We start from the raw sequence: 16,242 nt of genomic DNA, 5'->3' as shown, positions 1-16,242 counted from the left end.
ATGGCCGCGGCGTCGACCGCCGGCGGCGGGAGCGCGGCTGGGGCGTCGCCGCCGTCGTCGCAGGCGCAGCTGGGGACGCTGTGGTCGGCGCTGGAGGACCAGCGCGGGGAGCTGGAGGTGCCGCTGCTGTCGTCGGCGTGGGGCCTGCCGGGCTCCGGCGGGGGCGGGGGCGGGGGCGGGGATGGGCGGGGTCTGAAGGAGAGGGTGGTCCGGCGGGCCGGCGCCCTGGTGGGGCGCGCGTGGGCCGCCGTGCGCGACGCGGTCGTGGAGCTTTGGGCGTTCGCGCGCGCCGACCCGCGGAAGGCCGTGTTCGCGGCCAAGGTCGGGCTGGCGCTGGCGCTCATCTCGCTGCTCGTGTTCCTCCGGGAGCCCCGCGACATCGTCAGCCACTCCGTCTGGGCCATCCTCACCGTCGTCGTCGTCTTCGAGTTCAGCATCGGTACGGAACGGTTCTTCCTTTCGCTAATTTCTTCGCGTCTCCGGACCATCAAGATCGATGCTGACGTTGTGATTTTGATTCGGGAACTATGTGTTTGCTTTGTTCATATATTTGTAAAGATTTCGCAAAAGGTCGATCTGATTTATTGATCATAAGTTGCTTTACACAAACAAAACTCAAAAATGGACTGAGTGGCCTAAAATAGTTTGATGATGTGGTTTGTAGGGGAGAGCATTGAGAATGAGATATTCTATTTCCAAGGGAAATGGGGAACTTGTATGTCATTTGGTTAATCTGTTGACCTATTATTATTGTTATGAGGAGAACGTGCAAGTGAGGAACAAAAATTGAAGAAAACCTGTGATAGAATAAGATATTGATTATTAATTAAAGAGTTCCTATTGTTCATCTGCAGATACTAGACTCTTCATTTCTTCAAGTATGCATGTGCTGGGATGTTTACCCTGTTTTAAAGTGGTTATGGACAAACATATCTTAAGAACTTGTGCCAGTGGCCTGTCTGAAACTTCATAAATTTATCCCTTAGTGCTGGAAAGTACCACTAAATTTTGTTGCTAGATAGTATTTTTATTTGGACCCACTTTGTTGGACAACCAGCTGTAGAATTAAATGAAAGAGGAGACACATTGACTAAAGAAGGGAATGTCGTTTGAGTATTAAAAAAAAAAGTCCAAAGTTCCTGTTGAACACCTGCACGGGAGCCAGCTGCTGTTTTCTGAAATATTGTTTCAAATGCCGAAAGAATAAATGCAACATGGTGGCCCGTGCAAATTGCACAGCTACCATGGATATATTTTCTTATAATAGCACATATTAACAAACAAAATATTGGAAGTGGTAATATTGTTTTAAAATTATGGTAAACTTGATCAGACTTTTTTGTAATTGCTCTTTTATATTATCTTAATATATAGTATAGATCAAATATAAAAAAAATCTATGGTATATTTGCTTCTATTCTTGATTGCATGCTTCTCTCTCTTTTATGTCTCTATAAAAGCATATTGGTGAAAAAGAGCCCCGCTTGGCCATCATAGTTCCGCAACAAACATGCTACCACCAAAGCTCTCTCATTTTGCCAACCCATCGAGTTCTGATATAGTTGCTCCACACAACTTTCTATCACTGCCACTCATCTGCTTAATTTGCCCGGACATTCGTTCTCCTAGCTAACACTGGAAATCTTTTATTCCACATGACAAACCGCACACTAGCACGGCGAAATCATCCACTCTGCAACCCACCACAACCACACACTACTATAGAACACCTTATTAGTGCTAGTTAGGAAAGGGCATCAGTGGCACTGATGGGGGGGCCTCATCAGTCAAGGATTCCCTCCAACAGAGAACAAATCAAGGATTCATCCAATACATCAATAATTTGATTAACAAAAGATTCATCCAACTTATTGAACAGTAAATAAAAAAATCAGTACATAATACATAATCGACATCATATTCGAGCAATTCTCGTTGTCGTTCCTCCAGTCACTGACCGAACTCTCCACAATGGCCCATTGTGCCCCTCGCTGGCCCTCCAACACCACTCCTTCCCACATCAGCCGCCGCCACCCCTGCCGCGATGTCATACTCACTCCCCTCCCTTCTCGACAAGGCTGAGGAGGCAACATGAGATCATATCCAGTGGACCCCATCCTCCTGATCTGGTTCTTGTCTGCATAGCTGCGAGGCGGATAGGTTGGTGAAAAACCCCTGATTAGCGTTGTGTTTTCCCTAACCAGCATTGATGGGCCACAGTTTTTTTAGCAGTTCCGTGATTGTGACTATTGGTGTTCCTCTACATAACAAACTACTCATCACAACTCTTTCATTCCACCCGTCTATAAATCACTGTTGACATTCCTCATCCAATCGATGTTGTGGCTCCTTGAACAACTCAGCTCAAAGCTTCACATGGGGGAGTTAGCATCCACCAAGGTGGTTCTAGTGGGAAAATGGTGAGGCTCTTGTGGCACCAGTGGCACGGGAGGAAATAACTTATATTTTTTTCTTTCCTAAGAAGTCCAACAAATATATATCACCACCTGATATTGGTTATAGTGCTTACAATCACCATCTGATGATATCTATAATCTGCATGGTTAAACACTCCTAAACTCCAACTTGACCTACCACCTACCATATACATATGTTAGTTAGCTAGTTCTCGATAGACATGTATGTATGACAGAAGAAACAATCCACATTTTTTGCTACCATTGAACCGTCTGGTTCGACTTGTCCCGACATGCATGTTGCAAAAAATCAACATGTGATTTATGATTGATTCATCCATCACACCCTTAATTCATTTTCATTCTATGAACCAACCAATGCCATCTATTGATAATTGATTCATCTTCTCCTCCACAAATCAATACCGTTACGGTGCCGTGCGAGTGTGATCCTTAGCTGATACTCATCGTCCTGTGCACTGTGTTGTACTTCTCCAATTTTAATAGACGCCGCTGTTAATTTTGAACATATGTTTGACCATTTGTCTTATTAAAAAAATTATGTGATTATCATTTTTTTTTTGTTATGATTTGGTTTATCACTAAATGTATTTTAAGCATAACTTATTTTTTATGCATATTTATATGAATTCTTGAATAAGACAATTGGTCAAACAAATGTCCAAAAGTCAATGAAGTGATCTTTAAAAACCAGAGGGAGTGAGAAGTATTGGGCATTATCACTTTTTCTCTTCTCTGGCAAGCATCGAATGCCTTGCTGAGATAAGGCGCAATTGCAAGTGCATTCTGCATGACCCCGGTGATTTTGTTTCAGTGCATGCTTCCATATTGTGTGCTGAGCCATGCTTGATGGGTTGACGGCTTTGCTGTCTTGTATGTGTATGTTGAAAATCAACCGTATGTACCTCCTGGCTGATGGTATGTTAGAATTTTAATTTCAATAGGAGTAGGCCAAGGCTAGAAGTGGTTTCCTTTTTAAAAAAATAAGTATATTCCTATTTAGACTCCTATTTGCTGCATAACAAATCTACTGTAATTTGTGTTGAAATAAATTTCTAATTTGGTTCTGTCTGGTATTGTGAATTGTAATTAATATCTGATTGTTTCTGAAGAACTATTGTCCGTTTCCAACTGTAACCATGCACGAGTTTGTTTATCATTGCTGTCTGCCTATTTCATACGTTCTCTACGGCATCCTTGTCCATCTGACTCCTCTAAAGAATCCTTGTGTGTTTGTCTTTTTTTTTTCTTATGTTACTCCATTTAACATGGTAATTCCTAGACTGTGAGAGCGGGCATAGAAACTCCTTTCCTATTACTGCTTTATTAAGTTAATAGATTAATAGGTCTGTGCTCGTAATTCTACTATTGGTGCAAGTTTGCATTTTTTTAATTCCTTTTAAGTCAAAAAGACACAATTTGGACCACTAAACTCTATAACTGCATATACATAAAAGCTTTAAAGAAGTGTAAATTATGATATTCTTATAAAAACTGTGTTTGCATCATTATCATATATCCAAATCATACACTGCACTACCTCCGGATGCAAAAGTTTAACATTGGTTAGTTCAATGAACTAACCAATGTCAAACAAAAAAAAAATGGAGGGAGAATCAATAGGTTTGCTCAAAATAAGCTTTGGTTTGACTGAAGCATCAGTCATTTCTGATTAGCAGGAGTATTTTTCGTATCCCCAATTCACATAACAGATCTTTTATATTTATTAAACGCTATATTTCATAGTGTGTAAAACTGAAAAAATAAATCGTCACTTCAGTAATGCAGTTCATGTTAATACAGGTGCAACATTAAGCAAAGGTTTTAATAGGGGACTGGGTACCCTTACTGCTGGAGGGCTTGCTCTAGCAGTTGCCGAATTGTCCAAACACCTGGGAAAGCTGGAGGAAGTGATTCTTATTATGAGCACATTTATTGTTGGTGAGCATTTCCTCTGTGGATTGTGGCCATTGTCTGTTATTTTCTGGTGCTGGCTGCAGCGTTTTGAGTATATCTAACTTGTAGTCTGTGCTTTGATGTTTTTTCATTGTTAGCTTTTTGCACAACCTTGACAAAGCTGCATCCAAAAATGAAGGCTTATGAGTATGGATTTCGCGTATTCTTGTTGACATTCTGTTATGTCATGGTTTCTGGGTACAACACAGGGAAGTTCACTGATACGGCTGTAAGTAGATTTGTATTAATTGCTGTTGGTGCTGCTGTCAGTCTAGGAATCAATATAGGTATTTACCCAATATGGGCTGGACAAGACTTGCACAATTTGGTTGCAAAAAATTTCATCGGTGTTGCAAAATCCTTGGAAGGTATGAACCTCCAATCCCATAAAAAAAAACTGTTTAGAGTATTTTCTATATTGTGTTATTTGACCTTATATGGCAATAAAAGGTAAAAATATATGATTTGCACTAGCACTGCAGTTGCTATAGATCATGATACATCTGATGTTTATGCCTTTCGTGCCAAATTATGATATCAAGTATTGTATGCTTGATACCGTTTTTGGCTGTTCATTCTAGGTTGTGTTGATGGATATTTGAAATGCATGGAGTATGAAAGGATTCCTTCGAAAATACTTGTATATCAAGCATCTGATGATCCTCTATATAGTGGCTATAGGGCAGCAGTCGAAGCATCAGCACAAGAGGAAACTCTGGTTCGATCTTGCTCTAAATCTAAGAGGTCTATTTAGATTTCTGAGTGGTTAATTTGATCACTTTCTTCCTTGTATGTTTGAAGTTGGGTTTTGCCATATGGGAGCCACCCCATGGCGCTTACAAAATGATGAACTATCCCTGGAGGAATTTCACCAAAGTTGGTGGGGCATTGAGGCATTGCTCCTTTGCAGTCATGGCATTGCATGGCTGCATTCTTTCAGAAATTCAGGTTTGTTCATCTAATTTCTAAACACTCTTCGAATTTTGCATTTATTTATTTTTTTCTAAACAAATATGTATCGTGCTTGGATTTTAGGCACCACCAGAAAGCAGAAAGGTTTTTAGTGCAGAAATTCACAGAGTTGGCATAGAAGGTGCAAAAGTGCTGCGCGAGCTTGGAGACAAAGTCAAGACAATGACCAAATTGAGCTCTTCAGATATTCTAGCAGAAGTCCACTTGGCTGCTGAACGGTTGCAAAAAAGGATTGATGAGAAGTCATACCTTCTGGTGAATACTGAAAGATGGGACACTAGCAAGCAAGCTGAAGGTATCAAAGAAGTCCTGAATGGCACCAGCAACGTGGGAAAAGAAAACAAGAATGAAGTGAGGGAACCTACTATTGTTGAGCAAACTTCTGGGCATCATTCAAAAAGTTTTGCTGTTAACTCATTTCTGAGCAGATATGATTCGGAGTCAACTGTAGACAGTTTCAAGTTACTGTCTTGGCCTGCTCGAAAATCATTCCATCCAAACTTACCACTAGAAGACGAAGAATCAAAAACATATGAAAGTGCAAGTGCTTTGTCATTGGCCACATTTGCCTCACTTCTAATCGAGTTTGTTGCCAGACTACAGAATGTTGTTAATGCATTTGAAGAGTTGAGTAATAATGCTAATTTCAAAGAGCCTGTGCAGGAACCTGTTGCAGTTAGTAATAGCGATGACGGGTTTCTCCATAAGATATGCAAATTCGTGGGAATCAAGAGTTGATATTGCAAAAGACGCTACAAGATTTTCTTATACAATTTTGTTTAAGAATTATGAACCACAAAATGTGTGTAAATTCTGAACTTGTGTATATGCAGTGCTAGCTTACCTGTTAGTGGAGCTTCAGTTTGCTACCATTAAATTGATCCATTATGGTAAAAATGTTGATCAATACATTCCTAGTGTGTTTAATCACCCTAGCAGTAATTTGTTGTTACTGGCTAGTTGCATGATTCATGGGCCGCTCAAGTACATTTGGTACAGTGCTTCTTGACCTACTCCACTGAAGTTGTAGTTTGTTCATAAGTCCTCTTCATCATTTTGTTATACTTGCTCAAAGTTTTAATCTTATTTTTCAAGTATTGATATGCTCTATTGCACCTTGCTAAAGTTTTTCTGTTGCCTCCAATATATTATTTTTCTTTCTGTGCTTCCTCTGTATACATTGCATCAAGGGCAATCACCTCACAATATAAACAGAAGTTGTGAACAAGAAATGCCATGGCTTCACTGATATATGCTTCACCACTTAGTCTTACAAGTGGATGAGATATATTATTTACAGGTAGATGAGATATATTCTACAAAATACATATACATAATTCTGCATCTTTGTGTATACAACAGAACCAAATTACTAAGTACAACAGATATGATTATGGCTATGTCTACTAACATACTTTTTTTCCTATGTCCTGTTTAATTACTTCCACTAATATGATTATGGCAGCTTTGGACGTAGAATTGCACGTCCAAAAGAAAAGCATGGTCAGTCGAGCTGGTGGTAATTTCAATTTCTATGTGACATTTAAAAAAGCTGATTCTGCAATACTCTTTTAAGGAGGAAAGGAAATCCACTTTGTTTCTGTGGCTTGGTACAGTCTGACTGAACCCATCCGACATGTTTCTCATCATTGTTATACACAACTAGCTTTCCTCGAAGAGAAACATCTGAAAAACCAGGAAGCAAATGCAAGTTTAGTAACAACAGTGAATGTGGCAATACAAATGTGCCAGAGAAAAAAATGGCAGATGGATACCTCCGATTACTATCTCCGAGTCATGGCCAATCTCTCTTCCATCAAGCACCCCTAAGCAGATATTGTTCTTATCCTGTAAAAATATTTACAGGGCAAAACATGATGAATACCTTATGGTACTTCTTGCTCACTTACTAAAGAACTCGAGGAAATCATGATGTAGATGTCCACAACTGACTTGGAATATCTGACAAAAGGGGCTGTTTGGATCCAGGAACTTTTTTTAATCTCGTCACATCAGATGTTTAGACTTTAATTAGGAGTATTAAATATAGACCGATAACAAAGCTAATTGCATAAATAAAGACTATTTCATTAGACAAATTTTTTAAGCCTAATTAATCCACGATTAGCAAATGTTTACTGTAACATCACGTTCTCTAGTCATAGACTAATTAGGCTCAATAGATTTGTCTCGTAAAATAGTCCAAAGTATAAGGTGGGTTTTATTAATAGTTTATATTTGATACTTCTAATTAGTGTCTAAACATTCGATGTGACAAGGACTAAAAAAAATCAGGTGGAACCAAACGGCCCCTAAAAACTGCTAATGAAAACTTACACTGATGATCAAGTAGTCCTCAGGAGGGATAGTGAATGTTCTGGGCAATAGGAACCATCTTTTCTTGAATTCCAGACTCAAAGGTTTGAATAAGTGTTTCACATCATCCAGAGACCTGAAAAATGCAGATGATTGTTCAAAATGAGCTGTGTGTTTATTTATCTGGAACCAGGCAGTGGAAAGGTGCCTGCTGGTGGAGATGGACACTAGATCAATAGTTTCAACACATTACCTCACTGGAAAATCGGGTTTCATGCAGAACGGTAGTGCTCGGTCCGTCTCATCTTGTAAAAGGCTTGGGGAGAGTCTTATAAGCTGTTAAATTACAAGTAAACATGAGTAAATAAAGATGATACTGAATTGGCTCCATCTGTAGGAGAATTAATAGAAGCACTCACTGAACCAATCAGGTTTGTGTATTCTTCGTGTGGTAAATACGTATATGAGCTCCCACTGTCAAAAATCACTTGAGTTAACTTCCCTGCCTTCCCTCTTAAATTAAGCTGCTGTTCTCCATAGTTCACTTTCTGGACTTCGGTGCTGTAGAGGTTCCTGATGGTACACGAAAAGGGGCAAGTTTCAGTTACATACAGGCATAGAGCATATCAATGCAAGGGAAATAGAACACAGTTTCTATATTTTTGCAGGAGCTTATGCTAGTTTTCTGACAATTGGAAACGTATAGGCTTTCCCCATCTTTTACAGCAAAAGAAAAGGTGAATTAGACGAGCGGTAAGATGCAGAGGAGTTTCATGTCATTTCTTGGAAGTATGATCAAACCGTTGAATTGATTACTATTACCAGTGGGCACAATTGGAAAGGCTAAAGTAATTACAAGAGCAGTTGGGCAACATTTCTCTCTGTACTTTCAGTCTTGAGAGTGACAGGAGTTGGTTAGGATTTCTCAAGATCTTTTGCAAACAGAGCCATATCATATCCAGTAAAAAAATGATGCGTAGTATCCAAGGGGAAAGTAAAGAAACTTCCGTAAACAAAAGGATGAGACTTACTCTGGACCATTTCGGATAGGTACCCATGTCATTCCCCATCTAGGAACGTAATCGTCACCGAGAAACATGTAGCCACCATTGCTGGGATCTGCTGCGATACAATGGCCAAAAACATTGGAAATAATCCCTCGGCTGGCTAGCTGGGCAGGGAGGCTCATTGCTGCATTGCTAAGGCCAATGATCCCATCAGTGTTTGCTGGTGACGACAAAAGATTTCCTCGCTGGTCATATCCACACCTACAGATGGGTACACGGATGGCAGTTGGTTATTATTCAGAAAAAGGAGCATCCATCCTCAGGCATGTCAGCGAATTGGTTAACAAAAATCGAGTCATACCCAAACACAAGGTCCAAATTTTCGCTTTCACCATCTGCAGTGACCAGTTGCATATTGTCCCTTGCAAGCACTCCCATGGAGGAGCTCCGATCAGCATATGCGATCTCATAGTCGCATTGCTTGCAAGTGTCGCAATAGTTCTGGTTGCCTTGCAGTTCTTGGCAATATGAGTCTCTGGGATGAACTATATTTTGTTTCGCGGGCTTATATAAAGGATGAGGTCCCTGCAACAGCATTGGATGATGATTACAGAAATGCAATGAAATTGGAATAATTATGCAGTCATAAGACAATAAAATAGGATATCCATTCTAATGCATTCTAATGAAGCTGAAAAGCCAAATGAAAAAATAAAAAAGAGAAAAGAGAAGCATGTATATGAAGTTGGTTCATACCTTTGCACAACTTGTGCAGGGTGCGTCACACTGAATCCATGTCAAGTCACTCCCAGTATCAACATCAAGAAAGTAAGGTCTTGGAGGATTTCCAATAAACATAGTAGTATAGTATTGCCTGCAGATTAAAAGCAGAATGCCCAGAAGGGGAACAATTCAATGTTAGTATTTATTACAATTTACTGCATTCTGCTGGGTAACATCAATGAACAGGAATCATCAAAGATCAATCATGTAAACGGAAAGACGAGTAGGAACATCAAAGTTGACCAATGAGCCAGCACATTAGAAGCTCTCCTACTTCAACTTAAACTAACCACAAAATATAAACAGACAATTTGTATCGTCAAGACAGTGTGCAATTTAATATTTCAGTCAAACATCTAACTAAAATGACAGGACAGATATGTAGGAAAGCAGGAATGTTTCCAAGTTCATTTTAAAAATTCAACTGTTTCATGTGAAATCACTGTTCCAAAGAGAAAGTATCAACGTTTTTCATGATACTTAGTCACCATAGTTGTACCCTTCTAAAGCACAAGCAGGTTAAACTCAAAAGAATCCAAAATTCTACATAAACACGCGCAATTCCAAGCCTTGTAATCCTAAGATTCACCAACCAGAAAAAAAAACCCGCAAAAAAAAACAAGAAGAAAAAGAATCAATGGAAAAGTAGGATCAATCAGCATTCGATCGCAAGAAACGCCAGTAATTCGTTCTTGATAAGAAAGGAGCAAAATTAATTGCACTGTTCGATAGAAATGGAATCGAGTTCTTGCACCGGCCGCACGCACCCGTCGGGGAACACATTGCCTCTGGTCGGGAGCACCACCGACGAATTCTCCCTCGCCGCCACGGCACCGTCCGCCTCGACGCCGGCGGCCGACTCCCGCGCCGCGCCGCCGCGGGCCTTGGGGTACAGGGGAAGCAAGAACGACGACCTCCCTTCCTCCCGCGACACGGCCGCCGGGTCGTGGTACAGGCGGTAGCGCCCGGCGACGGCGAGCGCCGCGACCACGAGCAGCAGCGCCCCCGCCACGCGCCACAGCGACGCCACCCGCCACCTCACCCCCTCCTCCTCCTGCTCCTCCTCATCGACCCCCCTCGCGCCACCGCGACACCTTCCAGAATCCGCCGCGCCCTCTCCGGAGGCGAGCGGCAGCCGCCGCCGCCTCTCGTCGCCGCCGTCGTCCGGGGCCGCGATCACCACCGTCACCACGCCATGGGGCTGCGGCCACTCCCCGGGACCGCGCGGCGAGGAGCCGTCCATCTCCGGCGAGGTCAGAGGCGGCGGCGAGAGTGGCAAAAGCCGAGGAGACGAGACGATCGACGGGCGAGAGGCCGTGGGCGTGGCGTGGGGGGGATTTGGTATATTTACGGGCGGGCGCGGGGGGAGGGGGGATCCTTCCCCGTCGGGAAATTTGGTGGGCCCCACCCCGGGTTTGACTTGTGCGATGGAGACCGCCAGAATTTCCCTTCAATTTTTCTAATATATAGAGTAATATTTGGTGAAATTTCTTGTGTTCATTTTTTTTAATCTATACTACTACTTCGTATTTAGTTTAGAGGGAGGTCGTGATAACGGTAACTACTGTTAAAGATCCGGATTATTTGAATATGTACTCTGCGTAATTCAAGAAATGAAGGGTAGAAACTGATTTTCTCACCGGCTGGATATGCACTTGCTGCTACTCAGCATAATGCAAAGCGCCCAAAACAAACCCCTTAAACTACTTGTTATTTCTTTTCTTTATAGAAAATAATCACATAGTGAAAATAATATACACCATCCTGAAATATTAACATTTTAGCTAGTCAAAAAAGGAAAAATATTTATATTGTAGAATAAATATAGTATCATACTATTAAAATATTTTATATTTTAAGGTAATTTTCCCGTGCTTATAAGAGTAACTCCAGCTATCAAAATCTACAACTTAAAATAATATAAAGTAACTAGAAATACCAAACTTAATACCAGAAATTATGGTATCTCTCGATATCTTTTCTCGATATCTTTTCAAGTATGATAAAATCACTATATATTTTAAATATAAGCATAAATGCTTATATTCATCCAAATTACAAGAGTAATTATTGTGGCGGTTACTTAAAAATGGGGAGAGTAATAGAGCATTTCAAGAGAATTTTAATAATTTTCTTTCCAAAACTTATATTGGGTTCATCTAAAAAATGTTAGGTATAAAAAATACACACTCCTTCAGCAGAATTAAAAATAAATAACTTGTATTAAGAATATATATATTTTGCCCCAAATTTAGAATACATGTGAGCTAATTTTAGGTATATGTAAATATTATGATGCATCAGTAACATGCTCGACATATATTTTACAGCTCAGCTCCCAAAATTTAATTTGAGGGATCAATTTTAGATATATCTCGATCGAAGATGCTCTAACAAACGGCGCGGAGATTCGTGCCGTGGTGTTCCACGACTCCACGAACGCAGCATGGGTGTCGCTATGGGGTTTGGTGATAGCTCGTCGCTGTCGTTTCGTGGCCGGTTGCGGTTTGTAGCTAGTAAGAGGGGGGTGGTGGTATCTGCGACCTGGCCACACACTCTGGGTCATGCGGGGGATAATACTGGGATGATGATGCGTTTGCTGCTGGTGTGGTGATCAACCGGTGTGGTTTCGTTGGGTTGGAGTCCACACGTCTACACATCACCTAGAATCTTTGGCCATGACTTTGAGAAACTCTTTTTTTTTCTCTGGATTTCAACCTTCGCAACACATAGTAGTGTAGGTTGACATGTTTACGAGCAAGTTCAATAGTTCAGCTGACTATTAGTTTTAATTTATCTGTAGTCAATCTAATATATAACCAACTCATACGATAGCTACATATAGAACATATATCGTCATATCTCACATATTATACACACATTGTGTATTAAAGTCCGTGCTACATCTGGCTACAAGCTCACTCCTCTTCTCTCTTATCTTCTTAAAATATATTTATAGCTGGCTAGCCTGCTATTGTAACTGCTCTAAAGATATATATAGTCTATGATATGCTATTAGGGTCGAGGTCGATATGTATCTGCGGCAGGATGAGTGCGGCAGGATGAGTACATAGTTATATCAGTTACTAGAGGTCTCTTTTCCTTAATTTCTTTGTCCAAAAAAGTACAACTTTTATATTCAAATTTTGACCTACAATATCTTTACGTAATACAATGTTTTCTAGCCACCCTTAATTAAAATTTCTCACACCTTATCTCCAACCACCTCCTACTCTGAACTATCACACATTTACCATCACCAATTGTTGCTAAAAAATCTATGCCCAAAATTCTTCTTTTGGGTTCCCCAATCAGATAGTTAGCATTAGAATAGTTCAATGTTTCCAATAGATAGCAAAAAATTTATTCCCAATAATAATAACAAACGGGTCTATCCAGTCCACTTATTGATATAATATATTTTCCACACGTCTGTCACACCCGGAGTTTTGTCCTAAGCCTAAAATCGTAAAAAAAATCCGTAAATAACAATTGGCTTAATTAACTTAGGAAAAATCCATCTAAAAGAACTTAATTTAATTAAATCGAGGTTCGCAAATCAATTAACTGGATTTAAACTCAAATTGCAGAAGTATAAAATTTGGCCAAACAAATTTATTTAAAACTCGGCAAAAGTGGGGCTTTCCTTTCTCCCTCATTTTTCCTTTCTTTTTTCCTTCCTTCTCAAATTGGGCCGAAGTCCAATTTTCCTCCCCTTCCTTTTCTTTTTCCTTTTTCTTTTTCCTCTCCTCCTTCCTGGGCCGGCCCGGCCAAGCCGGCCCACCTCTCCCTCCAGGCCGGCCCAGCCAAGCCGACCTCGCCCGCGCGCGCCTCCCCTCCGCCTGGGCCGCCAGCCGCCGGCCCAGCTCGCTCGCCCGCGCCCGCGAAGTCTGCCGCCACCTCCCTCCTCCCTCGCGCCACTGACAGGCGGGGCCCGCCTGTCAGCGACCGCGCCCGTGTCAGCGACCGAGCCCGCGCTGGCCGAGTCCGAGCCCGCGCCGCGCCCGACTCGGTCTCCAACCACCGCCCCGCCCTAGCCAGCCTCCCCGCGCTATAAATCTTCACCGCCGTCGCGCCGCCGCTCACCTTTTCCTTCTCCGCCCGAAGCACTCGCCGCCGCCGCCGCGCTGTCCTCCTCCACCGCCGATCGATCTCGCGTCTCGCCGCCGGTCGCCACCGCGGAGCGCTGTCACCACCTCCGCCCCGCCGTCGCCAACTGGTTGCCGCCCCTGTCATCACCGGTGAGCATCCCCGGCGCCGCGCATCCTCTCGCCACCCGGTCGCCGCCGCGCCCGACCTCCTCACCGCCGCCATCGCCGATCGACCGCGCCTACCCGCGTCACCACCTCCGCCTCGACCTCGCCAACTCACACGCACGGTCGCCGCCGCCAGTGTCTCCTTCCTCCTCCCCTCTCTCTTTTCCTTCCCGGCCGACCGCCACCGAGCCGCACGTCGTCGCCGGACGTGTGCGGTGCACGTCGTCGCCGCCGCCCGCCGCTGTCGTCGTCGCCTTCGCGACGCCGTTGTCAAGCCGCCGCCACCCGCGCCCGTACGCGCCCGCGCTCGTCACCCCGTCGTCGTCGCCGCGCCAGTCTGTCGCCGCCGCTTTGCCCGGCTGTGCCGCGTGCGCCGCCGTTTCGGTCGTCGCCGTCGCACCTTCGCCGCCGTGCGCCGCCGCTGTCGCCGCCGCTGTCGGCCAAGCTGCTCTCCCCGCTCCCCTGCTCTCTCTCTCTCCCTCTGACCGATGGGCCCCACCTGTCGGCCACCCCTCCTCCTCCTTTCCCCTCTCCCCCTCTCACTGCCAGGCGGGCTCGGGTCGTCAGCCGCCGCCGCGCCCTTCCTCTCTCTCTTCCCCGGGACCCACCTGTCAGCCCCTCATCCTCCCCTCTCTCCCACCAACAGCTGGACCCCACCCGTCAGCGCCTCCTCTCTCCTCGCTGACGTCAGCAGCCCCATTAATTGCGCAATAATTGATTTAGGACTTTTCTGTTTAGTTAAAAACCCAGAAAACTTCTAAAATTCATAAGCAATTCATCTAGTCTCCGTTTAGGTCCATTCAAATTTCATTAAATTCATAAAATTGCCAAGAATCCATTAAAAATACTTTCTTTTGCTGTTTCAGTAGAGTTTCTGCCTTTTTATTTATTTTTGTGCTTTGTCGCTTAGATTCGGACCCCGCCGAAGAGCCGGTTTACTTCGAGATCGTCGCTTAAGTACCCCAGGGGCCAGAGCAAGGCAAGTGGCACTCATCTTTGACCATATTGAACCCATTATTGCAAATTCCGCGCTTTATTTATTCAAACATGCATTGTTTTAATTAAAGTATTTACTGTATTTATTTTTCGAGTAAACCTTATTATTATGCCGTTGTTTATCCAACTTTATTCATTGCTAGACCAGGGGTAACTTGATTAGAGTTAGGCCTAGGTTAATGCTTAGCCGTGCTTAGAACAAGTAGCTCATGGGATCACCTTTAATCATGCTTAGTTCTGAATAGCTGTAATAATGAATCATCACCCGGTTCGGGTGAATGTCAACTAAAATATTGATAATGGTGGGCTGTGGGTGCATGATTTTAAGAGTCGCACCCATGGCAATTAAGGACCGGTTCACGGAAAACCCTGAAAGTAATTAAGTGCTAACCACATGCCGAAATGGGTAAGGTGGGATTTGAAGCATGGCTTCGAACTATTTGACGTACCAAGGCAAGGGTAGACGTGATGGAGTATGGACGGGCAATCGTGGTGTAACGAAAGCCTCTGCTGCTTCCGGATCTACCAAGGCACAAGAGGGGACTGCCCGACTTGGTGTAAAGGAGGGGGTGAAACCTAAAGTGCGGTGCGATTAAATAGGGAGGGTTGTGTGATGGGTCCTATCACGGTCTCCTTTCCGGTATACCATGATGGTATGTCGTCGCACGTTCAAGTGTAGTGGAGTCGTGTCTTATGGGTATAGTAGTACACATCTGATCAGAGTATAAACTATTCGAATAGCCGTGCCCACGGTCACGGGCAAACTCCCAGCTTCACTGTGATTAGGGAACCTTTAATAACTTGAGTAAACTGGTTTTCACTCGGGACTACTGCAACGTGGTGTAACGTTGAGTAGTGGTTAGGCCTGTTGCAACGTGGTGTAACGTTGGACAGTGTTGTGGTATTTTACAACTGTTATTTACTTATCATTTATTGTATTCAATTATCTTTATTCATTTTAATCTCTGTTATTTGTTTAACTGCTGCTTTATTGCAACTAACCCTAGCCTACCCTTGATAATCCCTATGCATCATTTATTACCCTTTTTTCCGTGTTACTTATTGAGTACGGTGGTTTGTACTCAGCCTTGCTTAACTTCCCCCTTCAGAGTTAGAAGTTGAGTCTGGTGGAGAAGACTCTCAGGAGTGAGCTGATCTATCGTCGAAGTTTTGCCTGTGGACTGGAGCCATACCCGCTGGAGCTAGTCTACCTTTCGTTCCGCTGCATTTTCGTTAGATTAAGTGTTATTTTCAGTTGTTTCTAAGAACGATGGTTAAATCAACATTGTCTTTTTGTGTACCCTGGCTGGTTCTGGACAGGGATTTATTACACAATTAAGTTCAGAAATTCGTGTAAGTAATTTCTGGACGTAACAACGTCGCTCTCTCCTCTTGCACGGTATACTGGGAGGTTACGTTTTCCTAACTTATGGAGATCAACATCTCGGGGATTGAGAATTGCAGTTTTTTTTTTTACATATGTTTAGGATGAACCATTTTTCACCTAGAAATCCAAAA

At 43.1% G+C, this 16,242-nt stretch overlaps 2 protein-coding genes across 2 annotated transcripts; one reads left to right on the top strand and one right to left on the bottom strand.

Moving 5' to 3' along the window:
- LOC102703317 (aluminum-activated malate transporter 9-like) lies at positions 1-6,128 on the top strand. Its single transcript, XM_006656805.3, has 6 exons — positions 1-439; positions 4,242-4,379; positions 4,493-4,762; positions 4,976-5,112; positions 5,196-5,342; positions 5,430-6,128. Exons 1-6 carry the CDS (start codon positions 1-3, stop codon positions 6,102-6,104), a joined length of 1,806 nt encoding a protein of 601 aa, XP_006656868.3. The 3' UTR covers positions 6,105-6,128.
- Positions 6,129-6,584: 456 nt separating this feature from the next.
- LOC102703044 (aspartyl protease APCB1-like) lies at positions 6,585-10,771 on the bottom strand. The gene is made up of 9 exons (XM_015838056.2): positions 10,240-10,771; positions 9,446-9,563; positions 9,051-9,274; positions 8,714-8,950; positions 8,102-8,255; positions 7,936-8,018; positions 7,704-7,818; positions 7,142-7,214; positions 6,585-7,052 (listed from the first exon to the last, which is right to left on the bottom strand). Exons 1-9 carry the CDS (start codon positions 10,713-10,715, stop codon positions 6,910-6,912), a joined length of 1,623 nt encoding a protein of 540 aa, XP_015693542.2. The 5' UTR covers positions 10,716-10,771; the 3' UTR covers positions 6,585-6,909.
- Between the last annotated feature and the right edge of the window lie 5,471 nt (positions 10,772-16,242).

The sequence above is a fragment of the Oryza brachyantha genome, chromosome 6 (genome assembly GCF_000231095.2).
Source record: "Oryza brachyantha chromosome 6, ObraRS2, whole genome shotgun sequence".
Classification (NCBI taxonomy): Eukaryota; Viridiplantae; Streptophyta; class Magnoliopsida; order Poales; family Poaceae; genus Oryza; species Oryza brachyantha.
The sequence above is the reverse complement of the archived record's forward strand: the minus strand, read 5'-3'. Positions and strand labels throughout refer to the sequence as shown.

Coding starts and splice junctions, on each gene's coding strand:
- LOC102703317 (XM_006656805.3), top strand. CDS start 1: ATGGCCGCGGCGTCGACCGCCGGCGGCGGGAGCGCGGCTGGGGCGTCG. Junction 5,113..5,195: donor CAGCACAAGAGGAAACTCTG/GTTCGATCTTGC, acceptor GTATGTTTGAAG/TTGGGTTTTGCCATATGGGA. Junction 5,343..5,429: donor GCATTCTTTCAGAAATTCAG/GTTTGTTCATCT, acceptor CTTGGATTTTAG/GCACCACCAGAAAGCAGAAA.
- LOC102703044 (XM_015838056.2), bottom strand. CDS start 10,715: ATGGACGGCTCCTCGCCGCGCGGTCCCGGGGAGTGGCCGCAGCCCCAT. Junction 8,019..8,101: donor ACACAAACCTGATTGGTTCA/GTGAGTGCTTCT, acceptor GTAATTTAACAG/CTTATAAGACTCTCCCCAAG. Junction 7,215..7,703: donor AGGACTACTTGATCATCAGT/GTAAGTTTTCAT, acceptor ATATTTTTACAG/GATAAGAACAATATCTGCTT.